Source organism: Rhinolophus hipposideros (assembly GCF_964194185.1).
Source record: "Rhinolophus hipposideros genome assembly, chromosome: 24".
Lineage (NCBI taxonomy): Eukaryota > Metazoa > Chordata > Mammalia > Chiroptera > Rhinolophidae > Rhinolophus > Rhinolophus hipposideros.
The window spans coordinates 20,083,281-20,110,295 of record NC_138070.1 but is presented as its reverse complement, the minus strand read 5'-3'; the positions used below and the strand labels follow the sequence as shown (position 1 = coordinate 20,110,295).

Sequence of the window (27,015 nt, the reverse complement as noted above, 5' to 3'; positions counted from 1 at the left end):
GAGGTCTGTTGTTGACTGAAATGTTATGCAGCACGTGACTGTGTGTGTGAGTGTGTGTGTGTGTGTGATCACTTTCCCCAATGTGGAAATAGCTTTGTCCTTTATCTAATTATAAAGATGTGTTCATTAAAAAAAAAAAAAGCCAGAAAGCATTGCAAAATAATGCAGATGGAAAGGATGATGATCTGTAATCCCACAACCCACAGGAAATCGCAGTTCACATTTTGGTGAACACAGCCCTTCCAGGCCTTTGGCTGTGTTTAGGAGTATGTATTGTTAATTTAATTTTTATTTTTAATGAGACAGTTTTGAAAAATTTAATTAACATGTGATCAGGTAACAATTCAAATAGTAAAGAAGAGTTTGATGAGTAAGTCTTCCACTCCCTGCCCCACCTGCTAACCCCAGTCTTACTCTCCGGAAGCAAGCGTGCATTTTTAACATTTCTAGTGTATCTTCCCAGAAATTCCATACTTACAGATTTTTTTTGTTATTCAGAGTTGATGTAATTTTTTCCCAGTTTTATTGAGAAATAATTGACATACATCACTACATAAATTGAAGGTGTAGAGAGCATGGTGGTTTGATTCACATATATTGTGAAATGGTAACTAGCGCAGTAGGTTCAGCTAATTTCCATTGTCTTATGTATTAGAGATTCAGTAAGAAGACTTTTCTCCTTGTGATGAACTAAGGTGAACTCCCCTACGTATTACGTAGTGGTGTTAACTCAGTCATCATGTTACATACCCCCACGACTTATTTATCTTCTCACTGGAGGTTGGTACCTTTGACCGCCTTCCTCCAACCCCCCCCAGTCTTTGCAATCTCATTTCTTTAATGACTTTGGGTTGGTTCGTTTTACATTCCACATACAAGTGAGATCACACAGTATTTGTCTCTCTCTGTCTTATTTCACTTAGCATAATAATGCCTTCAAAGTCTATCCACGTTGTCTCACATGGTAGGATTTCCTCATTTTTTATGGCTGAATAATATACTATCGTATACATATATATATACCACAATTTCTTTATCCGTTCATCCATCAATGGACACAGGTTGTTTCCATGTCTTGGCTATTATAAATAATGCTACTGTGACTTAATTTTTAAGTTGCCTTTACTGAGGTATTATTTACATTCAATTAAAACACCCTTGGAAAGCATACAGTTCATTGGTTTTTGAGAAATGTGTACACCTGTGTGATAACTGCCATACTCCAGACAGAGAGCATGTGTTCCTTTGCAGTCAGTGTCCACCCAGGGCTGCTTCTAATCACTGAGCTGCTTTCTGTCTCTAGATTAGATTTGTTTAAGAAATTTTATATAAATGGAATATACTCAGTTATATTGATTTATTTCACTGAGCATAATGTTGAGATCCATACGTGTTATTGCATATACTGGGAGTTAATTCCTTTTTATTGTTGAATAGTATTTAATTGGGTGGATTATATCACAAATTATTTTTAATCCTTTATCTGTTGGTGGACATTTGGGTTGTTTGCAACTTTTGGCTATTATGTATGAGTATAAAATCTATATGAATATTTGCATACGCATGTTAGTCTTTGTGTGGACATTTGTTTTCATTTCTCTTGTGTAAATACCTAAAAGTAGAATTACTTGGTTTTAAGTAAGTTTGTATTTAACTTTATAAGAAACTACCAAACTGTTTTGAAAGTTATTGTACCATTTTGTATTCTCATTAGTAATATATTACAGTTTCTGTGATCTTGCTAAATTCACTTATTTTGTCTAGTAACTTGTTTGTAGAAGTTTACGTTGTAGATATTCTGTTTTTAATTTTAGAAGTTCCAAGTGGTTTTTTTTTTAATCTTCCATTTCTCATGTTCATATTTTCCTTTAAATCCTTGAGCTTATGTATATATCTGTGTCAAAGTCCTTTTCTCCTAATTTCATCATCATTTGTCTTCCTGGGTCTGTTTCTGTTGACTGATTTGTTTTTTCCCCTTTCCTGGTTACGTTTTCTTGCTTCTTCACATGTCTAGTGATTTTGATTCAGTGCTATGCATTTTGAGTCTTACTTTGTCCAATGCTGGATTTTGTTTTCTTTCAAATAGTGTTAGGTTTTATTCTAGCAGGTAATTGATGTATTTGTGGATCACTTTGATCCTTTTATGCTTATTTGGAAGCTTTGTTAGGATAAATTTAGAGTAGCTTTTACTTTGGACTAGTTTAGCCCTGCTACTGTACTGAGGTGTGACCCTTCTGAGATATCTACTAAATGCCCTGAGTGAGGACTTTCCATCTGGCCTGTTGAATGCAAATGTTTCCTGGTCCTGTGTGAGCTCTGGGAATTTACCAGTTTGGCTTACAGCTCTCTGATTATTCTTTGTGAGCCTCATGAAACTTAACCATAGATATGCATGGTTCAGTACTCAGCAGGAGACTCAGAGGAACCCCTCTGTAGATTTAAGCAATTCTTCTCTGCATAGCTCTTGTTCTCTACCTTACAGAACCTAGCTCATTATTGGTGCAAATGTTTCATTACAAACAAGCAGGACTCATTTCAGCAGGGACACTTGGAGGGTTTTTTATTATTATTAAAGTGTTCTGGGACCAATTCCAATGTTTGCACGCATGTGCACAGTTGTGTGTGCATGTATGTGTGTGTTTCCCCACACCAATAACTCTTTCTCACCAGCTGGGTGTCCTACAGTTCAACTCAATTCTGACACTGTCATCCCAGAGATAGCATAAGATTCCACAGATTGAAGGTTCAGTCCCACAAAACTGCCCTCCACTTCAGATGTCAATCTCAAATCCAGGTTGTCATCTGTGCTACTGACTGGCTGTAGATTAGAGGTTCCAATGACCACCTCCTTGGGTTACACGTTGTTGAACGTACTCAAAAAGAGTCAGGAGGCTTTAGCCAGAACAAATGACAAAGATTTATTCAAGGGTCCTAAGGATTTGCAAACCAAAAACACTACTAGGCAATACCTAGAGTGTTCTGAAAGAAAAAGAAAAGTCTAAGAGTTTTGTAGTAAAAAGTACATTCTTAAGAAGCATCTATTCTGCATTCTTAGCCCCCAGATTGGTCCAAGGTGGCATTCGTCAAATGTCCGGTAGTCTAGACTGTGGGACGTTTTCTTCTTGAGGTCATTCGTATGGTTAACTAAAGGTCTGATGTATGTCTAGGCATTAATGCGCAACCCACTGATGTACTTTCAGGTATTGACATGGGACTAGAAAGTTCAAACATTTAAGGTCTCACAGTTAGTTAAAATAATTGTCTCCTTATATTCCAGCCTTGAGGCTAATAATTTAGCAGCTTAACCACAATAACTCCATTTTATTTCTCCACTCTATTCCTCAAGGTTCAGGGCTCTGTCCTCCACGATCCCCTCACCCCAACTTTAGATGCTAGTTTGACCACATGGTTTTAAATCAGAGGTTCCCGTGACCCCTTTCTTGGGTTCAGCTAATTTGCTAGAGCAGGTCACAGGACTCAAGCATTTTAACTTACTAGATTACTGGTTTATTACAAAGTATGTTAAAGGATTTGAATCAACAGAAAGATTAAGAGATACACAGGGCCAGTTCTCAAACAAAGAAGTTTCTGTCCTCATGGAGTTTGGAGCCCTGAACAGTGGCACAAGGATGTGTTTTGGTTCCCAAACCTGTAAGTTCTCTGAACTCTGTCCTTTTGAGTTTTATGAAAGCTTCCTACACATGATGAATCAAACCATTGGCTGTTGGTGATTGATTCAACCTTCAGCCCCCTAGCCCCTCCCAGGAAATCAGGGTGGTGGGATAGAAAATTTCTACCCTCTATTTATGGTTGGTTCTCTAGCAACCAGCACCTGTCCTTAGGTGCTCTCCAAAAGTCACCTCATTGACATAAACCCAGTTGTGATGGAAAAGGACTTAGGATTAACAAGATACCCATTTGACCTTTATGGCTCTGAAGATTTTAGGAACTGAGGGCAAGAGACCAAATGTTATAACAAAAGATATGCCCTTTGCTCTTATCATTCAGGAAATTCCAAGGGTATTGGGAACTGTGAGCCAGGAACCATGACCAGATATATATGAGAAATATATTTGGGTCATCGGAATGACGAAATATAAATTTTTTATATAGTAGCACAGTTATATAGTGGGAACGATTGCTTGTGGAAGCTGTCACCACTCATTTAAGGCTCCTCAGCCCCTGTGTTGCAGTTTTAAGACGCCAGCTGCCTTTCTGCCCCTGTGCTTTGAGTTTAGGGAGGCCAGGGCACATTCTGCATGCCCCAGGGATCCCAGAAGTCCTTCATGTGCTGCTGGTGACTTCACTTTGCTCACTGAATAAGTGTGTGGGAGGAGATGAGAGGTCAGAGGTCACTTTAACATAAAATGTGAGGTTGGGGGCTATGAGACTGATGAGTCCTCTAGAGGAGGGGGACCTGGAGACCACCACCCTCCCTCACCTTTCTTCTGTCCTCCACTGCCTGTCCTTGTTGCCTCTACCCCGGTGTGTAACTGTGTCCTCTGTCTTCGTGTCGGTCCATGTGCCCCCACACCCCAATCTGTCCCCTTTTCTCATCACCTTCTCCTGGTCACTTTGCTGTCTGTTCTAATGGCACCCTCTCTTCCTCTCCTCACAGAAACCATTCCAAAATATTTTAGTGATTGTTGTGATTGCTTGTCGTGATTGCTTGCTTGCAGGTAGAGTAATCTTGGTGTAGGTCCTTACTTTTCATCATTTTGAATATTTCCTGCCAATCCCTTCTGGCCTGCAAAGTTTCTGTTGAGAAATCAGCTGACAATCTTATGGGAGCTCCGTTGTAGATAACTGCTTTTGTCTTGCTGCCTTCAAGATTCTCTTTGTGGGTCAGCCCGGGGTGGCTCAGGTGATTGGAACGCCGTACTCCTAACGCTGAGGTCACCGGTTCAATTCCCACATGGGACAGTGAGCTGTGCCCTCTACAGCTAAGATTGTAAACTGGCTCTCCCTGGAGCTAGGCTGCGGTGAGCAGCCGGAGGTCGGTGTGGGCTGCTGTGCTGCTGTGGGCTACTGTGTGCTACCCGGAGCGGCCGGTGGCCAGCAAGAGTGGCCGGCAGCCAGTGTGAATGGTCGGCAGCCAGCGTGAGTGGCCAGCAGCCAGCGTAAGCAGCTGTGGGCTGCTGTGTACTGCTGTGGGCTACCATGTGCTGCCATGAGTGGCCAGTGGCCAGCATGAATGGCTGGCAGCCAGTGAGAGCTGCCGTGAGCTGCTGTGAGCAGCCACCCAACGACTAGTGACAGAGGGCTCCGCCAAGGGGAGCGCAAGGCTCATAACACCAGCAATGGCCAGGGAGCTGTGTCCTACACAATTAGACTGAGAAACAGCGGCTTGAACCAGAGTCGGGGGCGAGGCAGAAGAAGGGGGAAAAAAGATTCTCTCTTTGTCTTTAACCTTTGGTATTTTAATTATGATGTGTCTTGGTGTTTGCTTCTTTGGATTCATCTTGTTTGGGACTCTCTGCGCTTCCTGGGCTTGTATGTCTATTTCCTTCACCAGGTTAGGGAAATTTTCCGTCATTATTTCTTCTAATAGGTTTTCAATTCGTTGCTCTCTCTCTCATTCTAGTTATCCTTCTGATACAAATGTTGGTACACTTGATCTTGTCCCAGAAGCCCCTTAAACTGTCCTCGTTATTTTGGATTCTTTTTTTCTTTTTGCTGTTCTGATTGGGGTGTTTTGTGCTACCTTCTACATCGCTGATTCAGTCTTCTGCTTCATCTAATCTGTTGTCGATTCCAATTAATGTATTCTTCGTTTGTTATTGTATTCTTTATTTCTGACTGCTTCTTTTTTATGTTTTCTATCTCCATTTTTATGTTTCCTATCTCTTTGTTGAAGTTCTCCCTGAGATCATTGAGCATCCTTACAACCAGTGTTTGGAACTCTGCAGCTGGCAGATTGCTTGTCTCCATTTTGCTTACTTATTTTTTTCTGGAGCTTTATTCTCTTCTTTCATTTGGGACATACTTGTTTGTCTCTCCATTTGGCTGCCTCACTGTGTTGTTTCTATGGGCTGCTATGTCTCCCAGTCTTAGTAGAGTGGCCTTCTGTAGTAGGTGTGCTGTGGGACCCAGTGGTGCAGTCTTCCTGGTCACTAGAGCCAGGTGCTTCAGGTGTGTCCCTTGTGTGGGTTGTGTGTGCCCTCCTATAGTTGAGCCTTGGTTACTATTTGCATGTCAGTGGGAGGGACTGGCCTTCGGGCTGATGGGTTGTGAGGACTGGCTGTGACTACAGTGGAGGAGCTGTGGTGCAGGGGCTGACCCTACAAAGCAGGATTCTCTTTAGCAGGGCTCTGGTGTCTACTCAGTGTGCCCTTTGCACCTTCTTGAGTCTGTGGAATTGTTTAATACTGCCAGAAATATTTACTGTTTGGCCCAGCTGAAACCTGACAAGACACTTGAAAGGATTTAATAACATTTTGATCAGAAATTTGGCAAAATTGGAAGCTGAAGATTCAGAACCTGATAGGAAAATTTTTAGAGCCTCTGCCCCTCAGCAAAAGTAAAACTATGTATCCAGAGGGGGGATAAAAACAAGTTTCTGAAGGGAGAGCAGTCCAGGCTGAGGCTTGAGATGGACAGTGTGTGTTTGTCACTGTTGAGGAAGAGAAAGGAGCCCATGTGGCTGGAAGTCATCAGAGGGCAGAGAGATAGGAAAGCTGGAGGACCTCGTCACACCTAGTCTGTCTTCTGAGTGAAGCTTGAATGATCTAGGTTCTGATTGGGTCACTCTGGCTGCTGTGGAGACAGAGTATAGGGGAGCTGGAATGGAGGCAGGGGGCCTGTACAGGCTCTGACAGTATCCCAGCCAGGGAAGGTAGAGGGGGTATCAGGGTGGGAGTGGGAGAGTTCGGGGGAAGGGACTCTATTCTGGGTATGTTTTAAGGAGTGGACAGGATGCAGTGATGGAGAGGATGGAGGAGGGGGAGAGAAACGACTCGTGATTTTTGACTTGAGCAGATAGAGGAGTAGAGTGGCTCTTTACTGAGAGTGTCAGAGGAAATAGGTAAAACATCGACTCAGGAACCTTCATATGGTTTATAATTTGCGTTTTTAAAAATGTGAGCCCACTTCAACAATTTTCACATGTTTATTCTCTGTTTATTTTGGTTCAGAGTATTTGTAAATTTAACATTTAGGCTGAATGGCGTGGAACAAGGAATCCATGCTCCTCCAGAAACAAGGCTCTCAGCCCTGCTCAGACCATGGGGACACCCTGCCCTTCGAGCAAGTGCTCTAGGCAGCAGTCAGAGCACTGGGAAAGAGGAGACGCTTTCATGAGTTTCTTTTCAGGAACTCACAGTGTCCTGGAACAGCTCAGGGTGTGGTCACAGTGCCTGCTCACTCGGGCTGCCCAGGCCTAGCATTGGGGCTTCAGGAGGAGAGCTGGCCTGGAGTGAACAGCACAGAGGAGAGGAGGCAGGTTTGCCTGGAACTGTGGCAGGTTCTGCATTTGTGTGGCAGTTGTGATTTCAGATACGCTGTCCTCTTGTCCCCGTAAGTCAAAAAGGGGGACCAAAACCTTCATAAGTACTTAAGGACGAGGGATGTGTGGTGTCTGTAACCTGGTGACGTCAGATGTCAGGTGTGTTGAGGAGTGCACAGCTGTGCAGCGTGGTCGCCCCAGGGTTTCCTGTGAACATCCACACAGGATGATATCTGGTGACAGATTCCCCTCGGTCTCTGGCCTTTCCGAGGTGTTCTTTCTTTCTTGACCTGAGGACAGAGGTGCATGTGGTGGGAAAGCTGGCCTGATGGAAATGGGGGGCCCTTTGGGGAAGAATCAGTACACACGCCCTCCTGCACCGCTTGGAGGTGACTACATGGAGCTGGGAGGGCCTGAGGCTGCCGAGTGAGCTGTGTTTGGCAGCTGGCTGTTCCCATCAGGTACACGGGGCTCTCTCTTGAACATGAGCACCAGCTCGGAGCCGGGCACGCGTGCTGAGTGCTGAATACACACCTTGGCTGAATGGTTGGGTCCTGAGTTCTTACGTTGGAAGCAGCAGCAGCAGTGGGGGCGTGTGGCACTGGGAGCAGGCCCGGCTTGTTCCGCCTCACCTCAGAGTAGGAGAAGTGCTCTGTGGAGAGCGTGGGCTGCTGGGCTTTTTCTCCCCAATAATGGAATTCAGAGGTTTTTCTGTGGTTTAAAGCAAAGTCTTCTCATTCTTTTATTGTGAACACATTTGAACAGAGTACAGAAGTTGAGAGGATAGTTACTCACATACACACCCCTTGAATAATTGTCAATATTTTATCATATCTGCTTTATCTCTGAACCATTTGCTAGTACATTGCAGACCCAAAGCACTTCAGTCCATGTCTGAGCATAACAACAATGCAGTTTTGTTTGTTCCCGCCTGGCCATGGGGCTTGTGGGCAGGTCAGGTGTTTGGCGAGCAGCCATGTGGAGGACGGGCCCTAGTCAGGAGCAGCTGGGCTCTACGCTCACTCCCTATCTTAGCACTGCTTCCTTATTTCTAGCCTCAGTTTAGAATTGTAGAAATGTGTGGTGCAAAATTCCAGTTCATGCAAAGGAGTCAAGACAGATCAGCCTGTGCATTCTCCCACATCGCCCTGTGTCGTCGTTCCCACCCCTCTCCGTGCTGCGCTGTCTGTGACCCTGGACTGTGGTGAACATGGCTGCATGTTTTTAAACTTTATGTAACTACTGTAGCTCTATCATTCTCATCTGTCAACAGGCGGCTGTTAACTTCCTCATACAGTCGTTAAATGAGAATGATGTGTGTGCAGATACTGGGTCCCATGGTGACAGGGAGTGGAGATTCATAGGGGACTGTCTTACTTCTTCCCTAATAGGTGTTGAGAAAACAATTGTGACTTTTAAAATGGGCAAATAGGAAAGATCTCCCCGCCTCAGTTTACTCACAGCCCAGCTCTGTCCTCAGAGAATCTTGGTCTTGTTCTAGGGCTGGAGGAGATCTCAGAGGACGTCGGGACCCCTTGGGGTACTGTGGGGACCTGTGGCAGCCACTCCCCCAGGTAGCTCAGGCCCCCTACTCCAGCCTTTGCTTGTCCCGTCTCCCCCAGCCTGGGGACAGCTCTGAGCCTGTACCACTTGGCAACTGCCGCCCGTGGTTTTGAGCAGCCAGTGTGTGGAGGAGCACAGGACTCTGCCTGAAGATGTGGAACAAGACGAGGTTGAGTTCCCAGTGGAAGGAGTCCAGGGTGGCTGCTCAGACGCCTCGGGGCCCTGCGGGGAGCTCTCTGCTGGGCTTGCTCCCCTCAAAGCGCTTTGTTTTCTTCATCATGCTGCAGGCCATGGCTCCTTGGTGCACAGGGGACCTGCTGGAGGGGCTGTGCGTGGGCCCGGGACACCAGAGAAGGCCTGCCGGCTGGTGGGGCTGCTAAGAAACCTTCACAAACATGAGGGTGGAATTGGGCAGGGCTGGGAGAAGTTTGTGAGTGAAGAAATCATCTGGGGGCACTTCATGCTTGTCTGGGCTCCTCACGCAGGCCTCTGAGCCCCGAGACACCCCGAGACATCACAGATCTTCTGCAAGGGGCCCCGATCTACCCCCAGGAAATGAGAATTAGCAGAGTACCTGCCACTCCTGCCCACGGCTACCTTGTTTCCTGGCTCAGTCGTGCATGAAATTCACTTTGCTGGGAGCTGCAGTGGGTTGGCCTGGAGGGGGAAGTCTGTCCACAGGTGTTGGCAGCCAGTGGCCTGGGGCCTGCAGAGCATCACAGTGGCACTAGGTGGCACTCCCACCCAGGATTCCAAACAAGGCCGCAAGGGGCTTCGTTCAGTGTGGGAAAGTACACTTACCACAAGGGCTTTTGTTTTTCCCAGAAATGATTTGTCAACTATTGTCTGGAATCTGGAAGGCATTTCCCTACTGAAATAGGTGGTGGAAGTCAGGTTAGAAGGCTGGGAGGGCTGATCTCAGGCCAGATGTTGGGCTGGTTTATGGCTTCCCAAACATTCATCGCCTGGGGGGGCTTTGAGTGGTCATAAAGGAACTCTGGGAGATGGCGTGGAGCCTCTGATTGGTCATTTTACAGGGGAGAGCGTTGGCATCAGAGGCCACTCAGCAAATGAGAAGCTGGGCTTTTGATCCACAGATTTTTGTTTTTCCCTCGAGTCTGACGTGGGCTGGGACTGGTCTGGAAGTACTGGAGACTTTTGGGAAGTCCGAATAGTCTCCCAGGATCTTCCAGGGTCTGGCATTTGATGTCGCGAGGATTCTGTGTCCGCATGTTCTTGTGCCTTAACTCCTTTTTATCCCATCTCATGTGGTGTTTGGTTGGAGCTTTGAAGTGAGAAGGGGTCTGAAGTCTGTCCAGGGCTCAGAGAAGGCTGTGAGCCCACTGGGCTGGAACTTTACATGGCTCACCCCTGCCTCCCTGCTCCTACCGGTGCCTTGTAGGACTCGAATATCACAGACGTCCTTGAGGTAGGACCCTTACCGCGTCTCCCCTTCTCCATACTACAGCGTCCTAGGTCTGTAGGTTGTCACCGAGCTCCTGCTTGGGCTGGATCCAGATGAGGACAGGTATGTGGGCTCTGTCTGCGTGCCCCGTGTCCTGTTCCAGGCTGCCCTGGCCCAGCTGCCCATCTCTTCACAAGCACTGTAGGCTCTTTCTTCCTGTTCTAAATGTCTTTAGAAAATAAATTCTCAATGGTCAGGAGAAGCTTGGGTTGGTTCCTTGTTCAGTAGCCCAGAGCAAGAAGAATGAGCCTCTGAGGCAGTCTGACCAGTGGGTGGTGTGCCGCCCTAGGGCATGACCTGCACAGACCTCAGTGACCAGACTCCTGAACTACACCCCCTTTCCTTGGTTTAACAGTATTCCCTGTCCCACCGTCCTCCCCGAGAGAAGTGTTGAGGTGGTTCATTCCATCCCACCTTGACTTGGTGCGCATGGGGTAGGGTGCCTACTACGCAGGGTGGGGCTCCACCATCTAGTGGGGTAGAGAGTCAGGGCACAGAATCGCCCCACGTGTTCTTCATCCCGCGTGCTCAGCCCAATGGTTGACCTTGCCCCTTGGGTCTTGTTTGCTAGTCTACAGGGGATTTTGTTTGTCGGGTACATCTGCCTGGAGTTGAGAAGAAGTAGGATTGGGGACAACCTGTGTCTTCTGGATGGGCTGTGGGAAGGAGTGAGGACTTCGATACCGTCTGCCTCACCTGGAGAGCTAGAAAAGATGGGTCTAGTGGCTGGCTGCTCAGTCCAGAGAAGCTGGCCAGCACCTGGAGACTGGGAGCTTTCCCAGAGGGGCAGCTGTGGGGGAGGGTGTGGAAGGGGAATCCGAGAGGAGTGGCCCCAGGAGACCAACGCCTGCTGAGCACTCCCAATTTAGGAGCCTCCCAACCCAGTAGGGATTACTGGGGAAGTCCCTTGACTGTGATCGGCGGGAGGCTGGTACCCTCTTCCCTCTTAAAGGGGCCTCCGGGTCCGGCAGGGCTGGGCTTGGGGGCGGAGCACAGCGCCGGGTGTCTGGTGTCCGCCCTCCTGCCCCCGCCGGGCGGTCTGAGTGGCTGGAGCCCGAGCCCCGCCCGCCAGCCCAGGCTTCCGTGGAGGAGCCGCGTCTCCCCGGAGTCGGTGCCTGGAAGCCGCGCGGGACGGGACCACCTGCTGGTGAGTGAGCCCAGCGCCGTGGGGGCTGCCTCCCCAGCTGGGAGGCGGCTTTCAGACCCCGAGGGCCGTCCAGCCCCCTGCGGTGTGGGGCACGCCCTTACAGCCTTGCGCCTCGAGGCCCTGGGGCCCGAGGAGCCCACCCCATAGGCTCGATCAAGTTGTGGACTTCCCCGTCCGTCCCCACACGCCGGTCACGGGGCAGGCTCGGTGAGCTCACTGCCTCCACAGCCTGCAGCATCTCCTGGCCGTAGGGCCCGGAAAAGGGAAGTGCTCGCCTTGCCAAAGGCTGCACGGCCCCTGCAGCGCTGTGAGCTCTGGCTGATTTCCTCAGTGCTGCCAGAAGGGCCTGGAGTAGGCGCCAGAGGGGGAGGGAGGCGGCACTGCCTCGCAGTGGGAACTGGAGGTGTCACCATGTCACCCCCTGAAGGGCGGGGAGGGGGTGGCATGCTGCCCTTCACCGAGCCCCATGCCCTGCAGTCGCCAAGGATTGCAGGAAAGGAGGTTCCTTTCCTTCGGAGAGTCCTGTCCCACCTCTACCTGCCCTTCCCTGGGCCTCCCCTCAGGCACTCGCGGGCCCATCCATTTGCTTCCTTTTCTCTTGCCCAGGGCTTCCCCAAGATGGCTTTACCCGTTTCACCAGGAAGATCATTTTCCTTTTCCCTACTTGTGAAGTTTTGTCTGCTTCTAGCCCTGGAACACAGGGGAGGAAGTTTTGGTGGCCCCGCCTGGGCGCAGCTGTGTAGTGGCCTTGCTTCAAGGGGTTTGAAGGGTGGAGAAAGCTGCCCTGCCCTCCAGGGTGGGAGTGCTCAGAAAGTCAGGCCAGTAGACGTGTGTGTTGAGGGCACTGGGGTTTCTGCGTAGGCTTCAGGAGGGGCAATCCTGGCACCCAGTGAGGTTTCCACTCAGGAAGCAGGAGCAAATGATCGCGTGGTGTCAGGCTGGACTCAAGCAAGGAGAGCCTGCTGGGGAGTGACAGTCCCGCCCCGCTCACTGCCTTCCTGGCCTTGTCCAGACTCAGACCTGAATCTATGAAGGTCCTAGGGAACCCGGCGGGACCCCCCACGCCATCTCCACCCCCCACCCCCCACCTGTAGTCACTGGTAACTGGCCTGGGTCCATCCACCTGCTGCAGTTGGAACGTTCCATTCTACCAAGGGGTAGTGGTGGACTGTTCCCTCTGTCCTGGTTAGTGAGGGGTGAATGGGGATGTTGCAGCACTGCTCGGTGTGAACCCCCAGAACAGCACGTCCTGACAAAGGTGACCCCCCCCTCCAGTGCCCTGTTGGGCCATTGCTTCCTACTCATAGCGACGCCCACTGTCCCTGCGCTTTAGGCTCCTCTGTCAGAGCTGCCGCCTTGGCCCTGTTCCTGCCATCCTCCCAGGGGAGCAAACCTCTGTCCCCCCAGAGTGTGGGTTTGGAAAGGGAAGTGAGGTGTGGACAGCCAGGTCTGGGGGATGAGGCTGTACCAAGCTCTTGTGTGGACGTGAGGCATAGGGTTTCTGAGCCCCCAGGGGGTGGGCAGGGGAAATGCCAGCAAGTGCCTGAGGTTTGCAAGGCCTTTCCCCACCCAGAGTGCAGCTGTGGGGAAGGCAGCCAGGATTTGCAGCAACCAGATTGGCCCCGTCCCCCACCAAAGCCACAGAGTTCTCCTGTTCTGGCCCTTAGGCCCTGTAATGACTTTAAAGTCCGACTGGTCACAGTCCAAGACTCACCTCCACAGTGTCCTTGAGGCTCTCAGGAGAGAAGGAGGGTGTCTGCACTTCCCTGCTTCAGGTCACCCTCCTTTCAGGTTCCTCATCTGGCCTGAGCTCCCCTGGGTCACAATCAGAGCGCCAGAGGTACAGAAAGCTCCACAGGTCTGGATGGAAGTAGGGCTCTGAGATGGGAAGATGGGAGGCCTGGAGTCCTGCTAGCTGAGACGTGAAGAGTGACCTCTAAGGAAGCCCTAGACTCCATCGTACAGCTCTGAGAAGGACAGAGGGTGCCAGGCTCATTTCCTGGGGGACAACTGAGTTCGTGTCTGCTCCCTGAGGACCTTTTGGGGCCCGCAGGCTGTGATTTGGAAGAAGCCTGACGCCCTGGTCTCAGTGCCCTGTTTAGAAGAGGAGGTAGAGGAGTGGCAGAGCCGGGACTGAGGGGGTAAGGACCCCCTGCCCCACCCCTCAGGGAAGTTCAGATTCTCTCCAGTACAGCAGTTCCTTGGGCTGGTCCCACTTGAGCTCCCTCTGCTGTGGAACTGGGGGGTGAGGGTCCGCCCGGCCCTGGTGGGCCCTGGGGAAGAATGAAGTGCAAGCATGGACCTCTGGTTTGAGGACTCGAGGCTTCAGGCCAAGCTGGGGTTGTCCATGGGGTCCTGAACGTGCCTTTCTGACTGTACTGCCTTGGTCACCGTCCCACGTAGTAAGACTGTAAGGAAAACTGGCAGGAGTAGAGTGTGGCTCTAGTCCTCTCCTCTGAGGCCTCACTGGCCCCCACCAGTCAATCCCGGGTGTGCGCTCAGTCTGAGCTTTCCAGTTTCTAGAAGCAGGAAGAGAGTCTTGTCTTGGGAGCCAAGCACCAGACTCAACCCCGATTGCCTGTCAGCCTCTGGACCTGTTCCCTTGGGGAGTGGTATGAGGACAAGGCTTGGTGGGCCGAGGGGTGTGTTTGAGGTGACCTGGCCATTGTGGAAGGGACCGTTAGCAGGAGCTTCACAGGGCCTAAAGCTGAGGTGCGCGTAGGCCTGGTGGATAGGCGCCCTCCTGCCGGGCCACCCACAGTGAGCTGTTCCTGCCACTCATCAAGGCCAGTGGCCTGGGGAGATGAGTGCTGATGCTGGGGCCTGGACCCACTCTGGTCTGGGATGGACCAGGCCTTGCCACCTCTTTGGTCAGGACGGAAATCCGTGCATCTGTCCAGACCTTAGGCAGCCTTGTCCTGGCTCCCACGGGCCCCTGGACACCTGGGGTCTCGTCAACTCCCCAGGAAGGTGCTGGGCTGGCGTTTTTACCTCTGTGGCTGAGATGGCTTTGCTGGGTGTCAGACCACCCGCTGTGTGGTAGAGCCACGTCTGAGTTGGGGCCCCTGGCTGGATCCCTCCTGCAAGTTCACCATGTGGCGTTGTGAGCTGGGTCAGTTCTCTGCCTTCAGAGCTGCTCTGGGGCCTTGTTTCTTCACGCAAAGATGGCCAGGCCTCTGCCCCTGCCAGCCTGCAGCTGGGATTGGAGGCCAGGCCCATGGGGCGTCCTCCCTGGGGCCTTGACTCCCCCAGAGTGAGACAGCAACAAGCACGGAGTGTGTGCTCCTCCTGACCTGGGAGGCGACTGGAAGGGCTTTATGGAGGCAGTGTGTCCTCCCAAGAGCCAGGATGCCCCTGTCAAGAGTGCTGTCCCCGTTCCCAAGTGAAGATGAGGAGGGTGGGGGCACAGGTATGACCGCCTCAGTCCTGGCCTGTTCCTATCTCCACACGGCGCCTGGTCCCCTCCCTGCCATCAGCTCACTGGAGCAGGCAGGTGGCTGCCTGGGGCACAGTGAGCCAAGCTCAGGTCTGGTACTGCAGGACCCAAGCAGGTGTGTGGCCAGGGCCTGTCTCCCAAATAGCCCCATCTCTACACCAGTTTTCCCTGAGGTCACATGGGTGCTCATCTTCCCAGGAGGCCTTGGGGACTCAGTGCCCAGTATGGGGGGCTCTGAGCAGAGGGCGCTGTGAGGAAGAGCCAGAGCTGGTCAGATGCCCAGGGTCTCAGCAGCTGCACCTCTCCTGCTTTCCCTCCCTCATTCCTCAGATGCTACTTTGTCACCTGAATGGAAAATGGGTCAGGTCCCGGCAAGGGAGGGGCTGCCCAAGCCGCAGACTGGGTGACGCTGGGCACCCGCCTGGAGCGCTGGGCTCAGATTCCCGCTGTGCTCCTTGGTCCCCTCCCTGCCATCAGCTCACTGGAGCAGACAGGTGACCAAACGGGAGGCAGAGTGAGCTAAGCCAGGGCTGGTGCTGCGGCCCCCAGCAGGTGTGTGACAAGTGCCTGTCTTTGTAATAGCCCCGACTCTAACCTGCGCCCCCGAGCCGAGGAAGCGGCCCACCAGCCACCGCCGGGCAGTGACAGCCCAGGAGCGCCTCTGGGGGGAAGGGAGGAAGGAGGAGGAACAAAGGCGAGCGTGCTGGCCCCGCCCTCCCAGCCCGCCCACCATGTGTCAGTCAGAGGCGCGGCGAGGACCGGAGCTCCGAGCAGCGAAATGGTGAGATGCTGCCGGCGGCCTCCTAACCCCGCTGTGCCCCGCTACGACCTCCACAAGGTCAGAGTTCATGTCCAGCGGCCCCGAGGTGGAGGTGGCGGCAGGGGCCCGGGGGATCAGCCCCCGAGGCTGGAAGGGCCTGGCCCAGGGGGCCTGAGTCGGAGAGCCCGCTTCAGGTACCCAGGGAGGAGATCGGGCTGGTGGCCCAGTGTCTGTGCTGCACCTTAACTGCTGCGCCCCCCCAGGCGCCCCCACCCCGCTCTGGTGTAGCTCTTCCGGGATTGGTCCCTGTGCTTCTGCAGTGAGCAGGGGGGTAGGGGCTGTGGGAGGGGGGAGCAGTGATTTGTCCAGCTTTGCTTGGCCCCCCACCCCCTCCCGGACCTTTTTAAAACACAGTAGGGTGGGATGGGAGAGAAAACGAACGCAGGGAGTCTGGGGAGCATTGGAGACGCGGTGCCTTCATCGCCATCACGGAATTGGGCCCAGCCATTGGCTCAGTTCTCCATTTTTGCTGCTTTTCATATCAGCTAGATGTCTCTTTGTTCCTTGGTTTGTTCAGCAATGGGGGACAGAGGACACAGCTTCTCTGAGCGTGCACAGGAACAGAGGGGTGCCTCCGTCAGTTGAATGTAGTCTTTTAACAGATGAGGAAACTGAGGCCTGGGAACATTTTCAGAATGGATGGCAGTGTGGTCTCCTGGTGGCTCCACTGGGGTCTCAGGAGCGTTTTCTAGGGCTTAGGCATGTGACAGGGGACTTGGGCCTCACTGATACGCTTCAGGTGGCCAGGGTTCTAGTGGGAAAGCAGAGCCTGTGCTGAATGCACTGGGTTTGGGCTGGTGGGACCTGGGGAAAGACCCACCCACCTTTGCTGAAAGGAGGGGCCTGGGTCAGATGTATGGTCCCAGCAGACCTGCCAGGTGGCCGGAGGGTGGGGACAGGTTACCCCCTCAGTTTTGGAGAACCTAACCTGATGAAGAATGACCATGCAGATCAATGGAGTAGTAGCTGTCGGGGTCGGGGTGTGTGTGTGTTTGTGTGTTTTCCTTTGCCATTTTTTCATGCTGAATCCCTTAATATATCAGATGAGGAAATAAAAAGCCTGGGGCAATAAAGATTTCCCCAGACGCTGCATTTGGGTGCCAGCATCCCCCACTGCCATGTGCTGCTGTGCTGCTAGGGGCTCTGGGCGATCAGACTGTCTCCTGGTGCTCTGGGAGGTGGCGGCTGGAGGCTGGCTCTGTACCCCGTTCTCCCTGTGCTGGGCCCAGGTGGTGCTTCATTCTGAAAGGCCTTGCTGGGGCCCCTTCCATGTTTTGAGCAGTTAGGAGCTGGGCCTAATCCTCTGCGTCTTGGCTGTCACATCCCTTGTCCTCCCCAACTGGCAGGCAGGTGTGAGAGACCGGGAAGTGAGTCTGCAGACCAGAGGCCGCCAAGCCCTGACTCAAAATGAGGTTGGGGGTGGGGGGTACGGCCAGTGCTGGCAGATTCCATTGAGAGGCAAGCTTGCTGAGGGTGGGGTGGGGGCTCCCAGTCCTTCCCAGACTCTGGCCACTGACTCTGACTCTGGCCATGGGTGACATGTGCCCTGCAGGTTGCACTTCCCCCAGCTGGCTCTGCGGCGGAGGCTGGGACAGCTGAGCTGCATGTCCAGACCTGCCCTGAAACTGCGCTCCTGGCCCTTGACGGTTCTCTACTACCTCCTGCCCTTCGGTGCCCTCAGACCACTCAGCCGGGTGGGATGGAGGCCCGTGAGCAGGGTAAGTGTGTGCAGGCTGCTGGCCTGGCCCACCCCCAAGCATCCTGAGGTGGGACCCAGGAGACCCAAAAGGAGACAGGTGCTCGAGGTGATGGCTCTGGGGGCGGAGCCCTCTGGGAGGGTCATGTTGAAAGGCGAGTTGGTTGAGAGGGCTGGTCGGTGGCCGTGTGGGTGGCGGACAGGTGACTGAGCGCTCGTTGTCTACTGCCTGCTCTCTCTGCCAGTGTTTGTGCCATTTGGGGGCTCTCCTTCTGAAAGGAAACCACATTGGGCATTCAAAAAAATGATGTTTGATTTCCGGTGTTCATGCACACGTGAGCTTAGAGGTGATTTTTGAGAAGAATCCAAATTCCTGGGTGCCAAGGGTAGTTAGGAAACCTGCAGCCTGTTTGGGCCCTTACGGTTGGGGATGCCTTGGGGACCTGAGAGCCCCAGGCAGTTCCCTGGAGAGCAGGCTGACACCAAGGAGGAAACCTTGGTCCTGAGCCCTTGGAGAACCCAGGTGGGAGTTATGAGGGCTTGAAAGCTCAAGGGCACCTGAAGGGCCCTGGGTATTAGACCTGGGGGCACTCGGCAGCTCTGGCCATTCCAGTGGACAGGAGTCAGCTGGGAGGAATTCTGGGAGCCACTAATTCAGTACCTGCTAGAGGTGTTTAAAGTTGGAATGAAATTACTTTTATGCCTTGGGGATTTGATGTCTTGGTTGTGTTCAGATAAGCAGCAGCCACCACTTAAGAGGCATGTCCCACCATGTCAGTGGCACCAGAAGGGTCGCCTGGCCCTGAGACTTTGGCTGGAGGGGCTGATTCCCTCGTGCCCCCAGTCCACACAGCTCTGTGGACTGGCCCGTCACAGGAGAATGCCGCTGAGTGCCAGGCGGGGTCAGCAGGGTCTGTCCAAGCCTCTGAGCCTGGCCTTGGTGACAGTGACAGGCGAATCTGCGTGATGCCCAAGTCCCTAACCTTGTGGGGGGGGGAGGGGGGCTGGTGTCCTCCTGCTTCCTGTTAGGATGAGGATATGCACTTGGGGCTGTAGCCGTTCCCTTGTGTGGGGGGGGTGGGGGGGGGCGCTGGTGTCCTCCTGCTTCCTGTTAGGACCAGGGTGTGCGCATGGGGCTGTAGACTTTCCCTTGTGTGTGTGTTGGGGGGGGGAGGGGCGACTGGTGTCCTGCTTCCTGTTAGGATGAGGGTGTGCGCTTGGGCTGTAGCCGTTCCCTTGCGCCCGGGGCCTCCTGCTCCTTTCTGTGGTCTGGGACGCAGGCAGTACCACCTCCTGCCACAGCCTGTCTGTGCGGGTATCAGATCCGTTTATGCTCCGTCCCCCGATTCAAGAAGACTGTGCTGGCCAGTCTCTCCCCAGGGACTGGGGCAGCTGCTGTCCGACCTCTGCATAAAAAGACGGGACACCTGAGTTGTAAGTCACTGTGTCACGGTCCCGCCAGCACTCGGCTGCTCAGAGTGCTTGGCAGGCTCAGTCTGGTTCCTCGTGAGAAACAGCACATCACAAAGCCAGCGTGGGGTGCCCGGGCCTCCCGAGGTGGGCCTGCCGCGGGGGGAAGCTGACGGGGCGGGCAGCGGGGGAGGGCAGTGCACCCGGAGTGTGGCTGACACCCGCCCTCCTGTGGCCGCAGGTGGCCCTGTACAAGTCGGTGCCCACACGCCTGCTGTCGCGGGCCTGGGGCCGCCTCAACCAGGTGGAGCTGCCGCACTGGCTGCGCAGGCCCGTGTACAGCCTGTACATCTGGACCTTCGGGGTGAACATGAAGGAGGCCGCCGTGGAGGACCTGCTCCACTACCGCAACCTCAGCGAGTTCTTCCGGCGCAAGCTGAAGCCGCAGGCCCGGCCCGTGTGTGGGCACAGCGTGGTGAGGCCCGGCCCTGTCTGCAGTCACCCCTCCCCCACGAACGCCTGCCCATGGTGGCCTGGTGGGCATTCCTCCCAGGGAGCTTGAGGCCCTGCCCTGTGTCCCCTCCGTCCTGACGACAAGCCTCTCCTGGGCTTTCCAGATCAGCCCATCAGATGGGAAGATCCTCAACTTTGGGCAGGTGAAGAACAGTGAGGTGGAGCAGGTGAAGGGGGTCACCTACTCGCTGGAGTCCTTCCTGGGCCCGCGCACCTCCGCAGAGGACCTGCCCTTTCCCCCAGGTGGGTTCTTGCCTGGTCGCAGGCAGGGGGTCCTGCTGCCGTGTGGCAGCTGGAGGGAGTGGGAGGCCTGGGGCGGGGCAGGTTGGGGAAGGAATGGACACTGGGAAAGCTGGAGAAACTGAGGGCTGGTCCCGGACCCGGAATCACTGCCCAGAGCTTCGGGGCCTCCCTGGAGCCTGTGTCCAGGCTGCGTGCCAACCCTGTGCTGGGTGGCGTCAGGGGCTTGTCTGAGAACCTGGCCCTCGTGTCTGCCCCCCACAGCCACCTCCTGCAGCTCCTTCAGGAACCAGCTGGTCACTCGAGAAGGGAATGAGCTCTACCACTGTGTCATTTACCTGGCTCCCGGGGACTACCACTGCTTCCACTCCCCCACTGACTGGACTGTGTCCCACCGGCGCCACTTCCCAGGTAGGCCAGGGCCAGCAGAAGGCTGAGAGCTGCCTCCGTGAGCCCCCGACAGATGTCCTCAACTTCTGGTGTCAGAGGACCCCGGCTGCAGTTTTGGGGTGCTGAAGCTGAGAGTTGATTGCTTTAGTCTGGCAGGGAGTGCGCAGTGGGGGCGGGTAGGCTGGGGTCCACCCCACTCTGTCTGGAATGACATGAGGGTGACACTGGGCTCTGGGAGGCTGGTCCTTCCGCTGGGTGGGGAGTAGCAGTGCCCCTGCTTCCACAGGCTCCCTGATGTCCGTGAACCCTGGCATGGCCCGTTGGATCAAAGAGCTCTTCTGTCACAATGAGCGGGTGGTCCTCACCGGGGACTGGAAACATGGCTTCTTTTCGCTGACAGCCGTGGGGGCCACCAACGTGGGCTCCATCCGCATCTACTTTGACCGGGTGAGCAGAGCCCAGGCCCTGCTGAAGCACACGGGCTGGGCCACTTGGGGTCCCCCTACCCTGTCTCCTGTGCAGTCAGCTCTGTCGTGACAGTTCTAGGAAGGGCTGGGCCCTGAGCTCCTGCTCTGTGCACTCTCCGCACTCGCCCGTCTGGAGGTGGCTGGAGTGGGAGGGAATTAACCTCCTCGCCTGGCCCTTTGCTTCTGTTGGGGACCAAAAGGGAACGTTGACCTAGGGTGGGGTGTGCTGATTGGAGGCCCAGTTCCTGGACTGTCTGGAGATGCGGCCGGTGGTCTGAGTCGCTGTCCCCACCTCCCTTTCCAAGCTGGGTTGGGGACAGGTGTGTTCACGGTCTGCGAGCAGGTGCTCACATACTGCCCTGGCCCTCCCAGGACCTGCACACAAACAGCCCACGGTACAGTAAAGGCTCCTACAACGACTTCAGCTTCGTGACGCACGCCAACAAGGAGGGCATCCCCATGCGCAAGGGGGAGCACCTGGGCGAGTTCAACCTGGGCTCCACCATCGTGCTCATCTTTGAGGCCCCCAAGGACTTCAACTTCAAGCTGAAAGCGGGACAGAAAATCCGATTTGGGGAGGCTCTGGGCTCCCTCTAGAGCCCCTTTCCTGGCTGCAGCTGCTGAGGGATCTTTTCCAAACAAAAATGGGAGGGTCTCTTTGAGGGGAACCTCCCAGCTGTCCAGGGAGGGGACTCTCTCGGGCGTGGGGTCTCACCAGGCAGGACCTGGGTGACTTGTGTCCCTGTCTCAGAGATGCAGGTGAGGCTAGAGCCCCCATCATGCCCTAGGCCTACATGGTCTCTTCCCACCCTAAAGAGAAAGTCAGTGCCGGGATGATCTCAGATTCCCTTTTGGAGAGGTTTTGACCTCTGTTGTATAAACTGGAGACCCTTCGTCTCCTGGCTGAGCACTGTTGGCCGTGGTTTCCGTTGAAGACGGTAAGTGGTGACATACCTTTTTGCTGCTCCTCCCATCACTGCTTTTGGTCTCCCCTGCACTGGGTGAGGTGCCTTCTGGCACTGCCCATGGGCCTGCCCCCAGAGCCGGGCCACAGCGCCTTTAATGCAACCGCTTTCTGATCCCCAAGTCACCTGCCCTGCTCGTTGGGAAACCCTGTCTTTCCTTTCCACACTCGTGGCTGAACACATCACCCAGCTCTGCCAGTGTCTTCCGAGGATGGTGAGCAATAGTGAGACGCTTCGCAGGCCCCAGTGAGTGACCCTCTGGAGCCTGCAAGTTGTCTTTCCAGTGGGCAAGTCCAATTCCTGAACCCATGTGAATGGGGCAGGCAGGCTGTGGTGGCTGCTCTGGGCCAGGGAGAGCGTGTGCCCCTTCCCAGATCCAGACCTACATTAAATACGGGAAAGTTGTTGCTATTGATTCAGGGACTTGTGTTGGAGGCAGAAGAGCCTTGGTATGTTGGGTGGGAGGGGGTGGAGGAGGCAGGGTCAGTGCCTAGAAAACCTGTCCCCAGGTAACAGGTATGCCGTCCTTGGGGAGCCACTGATGGTGGGGACAGGGCCAGGTTTTATGTCTCCTGGGGACTCTGAATTTCTCCTGCAGGAGAAGCCATTTGAATTTTTTTCAACTGTATCAGTAGCACAGTATTTTTGTATGAAAAGTGGGAGACTTCTGAACAGTAATTCATTTAATTGCAACATTTTGAAATAAAAAAATAAAACCTGATCTTTGCCTTCTGCTCCTGGAGGAGGGCGGAGGCCTCTAGCACAGAGCTCGCCGCAGGGCCTGGACACGGGCAATGCAGGCGTCCACGGGCCGGCGCCAGGCCTGGAGCTGTGCAGCCAGCTGCCGGACGTGCAGTTCCACCTGGGGGCCAGGAAGGGACAGGCCGAGCTGAGAGGAAGCACAGCCAGAGCCCCTCCCAGAGCCGCCTGGGGCCTCACCTCCTGCAGTTCTTCCTGCACTTGCTGCTCTGCTTCCTGGTCTTCAGACCTGGGCTCCTCCCGGCTCAGTTCCAGCCACCGGCGCAGACTGCTGGCTTGCCGCTGGTAGGACCTGAGGGAGTAGGACCTGATGTCCGCCTGGCCGCGCCCTTGGTGGAGTCTTAGGCTTGGGGAGAAGCCCATCAGCTACTTCTGATCAGGGAGAATGGCTCCTGTTCCTCTCTCAGAAACCCTCCCTGTTCCCCAAAGAGGCTACTCCTGGTGAGGGTCCCTGGCCTGGGCTTGGGGGATATGGGCCCAAAGACCAAGGCAAGACAGGACAGCCCACTGCATGCAGCTGGGGACCAGGCCTGTATTCGCACCTTTTCCTCCCACGTCACACAATCACTGGGTAGACCAGTGGCCCAGCTTTCACGTGACCCAGTCAGGTTCAAAGTTTTGCTCAGCTCTGTCTGTCATCCCACAGGTGACGACAAAGGCCAACCTGGCCTTCCACCTGGTATGGGGGCTGGCAGTGCACAGCATAGGCAAATCAGCCCTGGCAGCTAGCTCTGGGGAGGCAGCACCCAGTTGTTCCCTGTGGACACAGCTCTTGGGTCTTACTGGAGGTTCTGCTTCGCGGTCTGGTAGTCCTGCAGCTGCTGCTGGATGCCCTCAAGCTCAGCCTCCAGGTCGGCGTGGCCCGGGGCCACAGGACAATACGCCTCGGCTTGACCACCCTCCAGGCTGGGTCCAGGCTGAATGGAGGGAGCCTGGGCGCTGGGAGTGGCCTGAGTGCATGCTGCGCTGAGGGGCTTCAGGTACATGCCTGTAGTGTTGGAGCCCAGCCCGGGCCGGGAGCTTGTGAAGTCCCCAGGAAGGAGCAGACGGGAGTCGGGGACGCTGGCTAGGGATGGGGGGGCCTGGGGTGTAAGCCCAGGGGAGGTCAGCCGTGCTGGAGCCTGTGAAGGAAGGACACACACTGAGCACGGAAGCTGGGGAAAGGCCTGCGATGGGGCGCCAGGGCCCCAGGAGCTGGGCTTCCCCCGAAGCCTACTTCCAGGGCCCCGACACTGATGGAGGAAGTCCCACAACTACCCAAGGAGCACCCCTTTAGTCCATTCCTCCCCTTCCTCAGGGCCTGGCTCAGCACTGCCCCCAGCAGCTGTTTCACTTACAGACCTTTCACCCCTGCCTCACTCAGCTGCGACCTTGCCTTTCAGTGAGAAAAGTGGTTGGAAGCCAATTTTCTCCTTGTCCAACCGCCTACCTACAACTTGGCTCCATTCCCTCCTGGTGACGACTTGTCCTCTCTGCTGTCACCCCTCAGCATTCCTGCAGCTCTCCTCTTCAGGCAAAAGCTCCTCACGGTGGCCCAATCCCGCTGCTGTCCTGTCCCCTGCATTACCGAGCGCGGGTGCTTTCTCATGCCTCCCTGCCCAGACTCGACTTTGATGCCACCTGCCTCAGAGCTGCAGCCCCCCTCAACTCCCATGACCCCACTGGTTCTCAGGGGTTTACCTTCAATCTATGCTACGATTCTCGATTTCTAACTCCAGGCCCGACCTCTTCCCTGAAGGCCAGACTCAATCCTGTTGCTTTATCTCAAATTTGACAGGTTCAAAACATTCTTCATGCTTCGCCCCAAATGGATCCCCACCCTGTTTTCCTTTCTGTAAGAGAACTCATTATTCCTTGAGTTGCCCAAGTCAGAACCAGGAGAACTCATTATTCCTTGAGTTGCCCAAGTCAGAACCAGGAGCCGCCTGGACGCCTTCCTTGGTTCCTACAAACCTAGTCTGCCTGTCCCACGTCTGCAGCCCCAGCACCTGTCGGGCAGTCAGATCACAGCAGCCAACGGGCCTCCACGCAGAGGCCGTGTTCCCTCAGCTCCTCTCCTGCAAACCCAGATGTGCTTGGCCCAGGCCCTGCACGACCCTCCACCATGTGCAGTCTTTCGCAGGCAGGGGTCTCTGTCCCCACCACAGACACATGACCTCATGCACCTACACTTGGTGAAAGAATGGCCTCCCTGCATCCTCTTGAGCCAGGCGTGTTCCAGAAGCAGTGAGTACAGCCATGGCTACAGCACCGAGTACACAAGAGCAAGCCCTGAAGGCCAGACCCCAGAACAGGACCCCACGTGACCAGGGAAGACTTACGCCAACTGGTGCGTCCACCCCGCACAGCGTGAAGGAGGAAGGAGGCAGCAGCTGCAGGCCTGTGCTCGCTGTGGGGGGCAGCTTCAGGCTGGGGGGCCTGAGCAGGGCCCCAGGCCGGGGCGGGGGGCTGCTTGGGATCAGTGCCGTCTGGGCCTTTGCCAGCAAGGGCCTGGTCAGGGAAGGGCGTGCTGGCTGGGCCACACCGAGGCCGTGCTCCCTCAGCACCTCAGGCCTGAGCAGAGAGAAGGCAGGAGCTGCTCAGGCCGCGGTACCCTCCTGAGGAGCAGGAAGGAAAGGGGGCGCCTGGCCCTGCAGGGAGGTACCACATGCTTTTGGGGGCCCAGGACCACACGATCTACCCGTTCCCAGAAGGTGTCATACCCCAGGGGCCTCTGGCTCTGCAAGGGCTCCAGCAGGAAGTCTGGGCGTCGCGGCTGCTTCCTTGCCAAGCGGACAGCATTGCTGGGAAGAAACATGGGCCCGTTCCTGCAGGCTACCCAGGGGCTGCTGGGGCCTGAGATCTCTGTGGGGTGGGGGGTCATCCACTCTGACCCCTCCAATCTTATGGGGAGATTGAAGGCCAGAAAGGCTCCTGCCCAAGGTCAGAAGGTGAACTGGGGTGGGCCTGGGTCACGTGGAACTTCTAGCAATTCAATGAGGTGAGCCTGATGCCCCAGGTGCCTCACCCATGTCATCTCATTTGACCTGTGCAGCAACCCAGGCGCCACAGGTGCTCGTCCCACGTCACGGGGGAGGGCAGGCTAGCAGGGTCAGGGGTTGCAGCAGGCGGGGCAGGACAAGGCCTGGGCCAGTGGCCCTCCTCGCTAGCGACCTCTTCCTCAAGCTCAGACAGCACTGGTCACTCTGGGAGCCCAAAGCTCCATCGGCATGGGGTGGGTGATGGGGCAGGAGCAGGGACACAAAAAGGGGGCTTTCCGCGAGGGAGCCTTTTTCCTGACTGTAAGGGAAGAAGCGGGCCACTGGCAGGTCTGAGGGCAGGAGGGTCGGGCTGCCCCACAGCTATTTTTCTTGCCGTGTGCTTTCTCTCCACCCCTGGGAAGGGCAGCTCCTGCTGGAGACAGAGGTCCCAGCAGCTCAGCTGAGGCTCAGGACCCAGTGTCCTCTCTCCTGTACAGTCCAAGCTTTTGCCCCAGGTGGGAGCCAGGAAGAAGAGGCGTGGGACGGGCTACTCACAGCTCCAAGAGTTCGGGGTCCCCGGCATCCAGGGCCAGGCTGCCCAGAGCTCCCCGAGGCCCACGAGGAGGCCCACGAGGAGCCCGTGGCCTCTTGGTCTCCAGGGTGGCATCCCCAGCCCCAGCAGTGATGTGGTCGGGAAGTGGATCTTCGAATGTCACTCTCCTGGGCACAGTGTCCTTGCCTGAGCCCAGCACCTTCTGTTTCCAGAGCATGGCACAGCGATGGACTGCACGGTGGAGACTGTGTGCCGCCTGCAATGGCTTCTGTCAGCTCATGCCATGTCCCGCCTACAGCCCAGGAGAGGGGGAACGCCAGGCCCACCTGCATCTGCTGCTGGGTGCGCAGCTGCTGCCGGAAGGCCTTCATGCCAGCTGCGAACCGCAGAAGGCGCGTGACGCCCTCCCGGAGGAGCTGCTCGTGGTAGATCTGCACCGCCCGCTCCAGCCGTGCCTTCTTTCTCCTCCTCTCCAGCACGAAGCCCAGCCACGCGGCCCACGCCTCCAGGGAAACGAGGAGGTGAGGTCCAGCTCTCCCTGCTCAGGCTCCCCCAGAATGTGCCCACAACCCACCCTGCCCTCCGAGGCATGGCCCTCTCCTGGGAGGGGAGGGGCAGTAGGATGTGGAGCCCCTATTACCTTGGCCTGTAGGGAGAAGGCCCAGAACCACAGGGCCCGGGCTGTGCCTTGCTGCTCCTGCCTCCTATTCATCAGCTACGGGCCAGAAAGGAGATTATAGAAACACCTCCTCCAGGGAGGCTGCCCTGAATGACCACACAGCTGGTCACCCTCAGACCCCTCCCTGCCAGGCCCTCAGAGTGGGTCAGGGAAGGAGCCTCTGACAGGGAAGGAGCTTCTGGGAAGAACAAAAGCAAAGTGGGGGCAGCGCACTGGGCTCATAGGAGAAAAAGCTGGAGACAACCCAGAGTGAGAGGAACCCGTGCACGCGAAGGTTTGCTCAGCAGGATGCAGTCCTGCCTGGTGTTTTATAGAGCCTTGGCAAAGACTTAAAATGCGTTTCATATTAATATTTGGATATTACCCTGATGTATTTTTTTTTTAAGTGACACTGTAGAAACAGGGCTCTGAAGTGACCTGGCCTTATTACCGGTCACAGGTGGAAGGAAGCTGCTGATGCCGAGAAATGATTGGGATGTGGGGGAGGAAGCCCTGGGAGAAGAGGTTT

The 27,015-nt window shown here is 54.9% G+C and overlaps 2 protein-coding genes across 14 annotated transcripts in view; one reads left to right on the top strand and one right to left on the bottom strand.

The window, feature by feature from the left end:
• The window catches only part of PISD (phosphatidylserine decarboxylase), a 42,667-nt gene extending 20,390 nt beyond the window's left edge, over nucleotides 1–22,277 (top strand). For 3 of the 8 annotated variants that reach the window (XM_081036518.1, XM_081036517.1, XM_081036519.1), the window contains 7 exons: nucleotides 15,638–15,836; nucleotides 17,428–17,593; nucleotides 19,223–19,456; nucleotides 19,599–19,737; nucleotides 19,999–20,145; nucleotides 20,411–20,571; nucleotides 20,964–22,277. In XM_081036518.1, the coding sequence (XP_080892644.1) occupies nucleotides 15,787–15,836; nucleotides 17,428–17,593; nucleotides 19,223–19,456; nucleotides 19,599–19,737; nucleotides 19,999–20,145; nucleotides 20,411–20,571; nucleotides 20,964–21,188 (1,122 nt within the window). In that variant the 5' untranslated portion in view covers nucleotides 15,638–15,786 and the 3' untranslated portion in view covers nucleotides 21,189–22,277. Of the gene's footprint in view, nucleotides 1–11,534; nucleotides 11,620–15,637; nucleotides 16,010–17,427; nucleotides 17,594–19,222; nucleotides 19,457–19,598; nucleotides 19,738–19,998; nucleotides 20,146–20,410; nucleotides 20,572–20,963 lie in introns of those variants that run through there. The other 5 variants (XM_081036515.1, XM_081036516.1, XM_081036520.1 and 2 more) reach the window with 4 other exon arrangements.
• SFI1 (SFI1 centrin binding protein) overlaps nucleotides 22,040–27,015 on the bottom strand; it is a gene marked incomplete at its 3' end in the record, with an annotated part of 76,539 nt that continues 71,563 nt past the window's right edge. For 2 of the 6 annotated variants that reach the window (XM_081036511.1, XM_081036512.1), the window contains 8 exons: nucleotides 26,469–26,543; nucleotides 26,155–26,331; nucleotides 25,831–26,084; nucleotides 25,018–25,098; nucleotides 24,637–24,868; nucleotides 23,099–23,436; nucleotides 22,496–22,607; nucleotides 22,187–22,418 (listed from right to left, as the gene is read on the bottom strand). In XM_081036511.1, the coding sequence (XP_080892637.1) occupies nucleotides 22,314–22,418; nucleotides 22,496–22,607; nucleotides 23,099–23,436; nucleotides 24,637–24,868; nucleotides 25,018–25,098; nucleotides 25,831–26,084; nucleotides 26,155–26,331; nucleotides 26,469–26,543 (1,374 nt within the window). Of the gene's footprint in view, nucleotides 22,608–23,098; nucleotides 23,437–24,636; nucleotides 24,869–25,017; nucleotides 25,099–25,830; nucleotides 26,085–26,154; nucleotides 26,332–26,468; nucleotides 26,544–27,015 lie in introns of all 6 variants that reach the window. The other 4 variants (XM_081036509.1, XM_081036510.1, XR_013992446.1 and 1 more) reach the window with 3 other exon arrangements.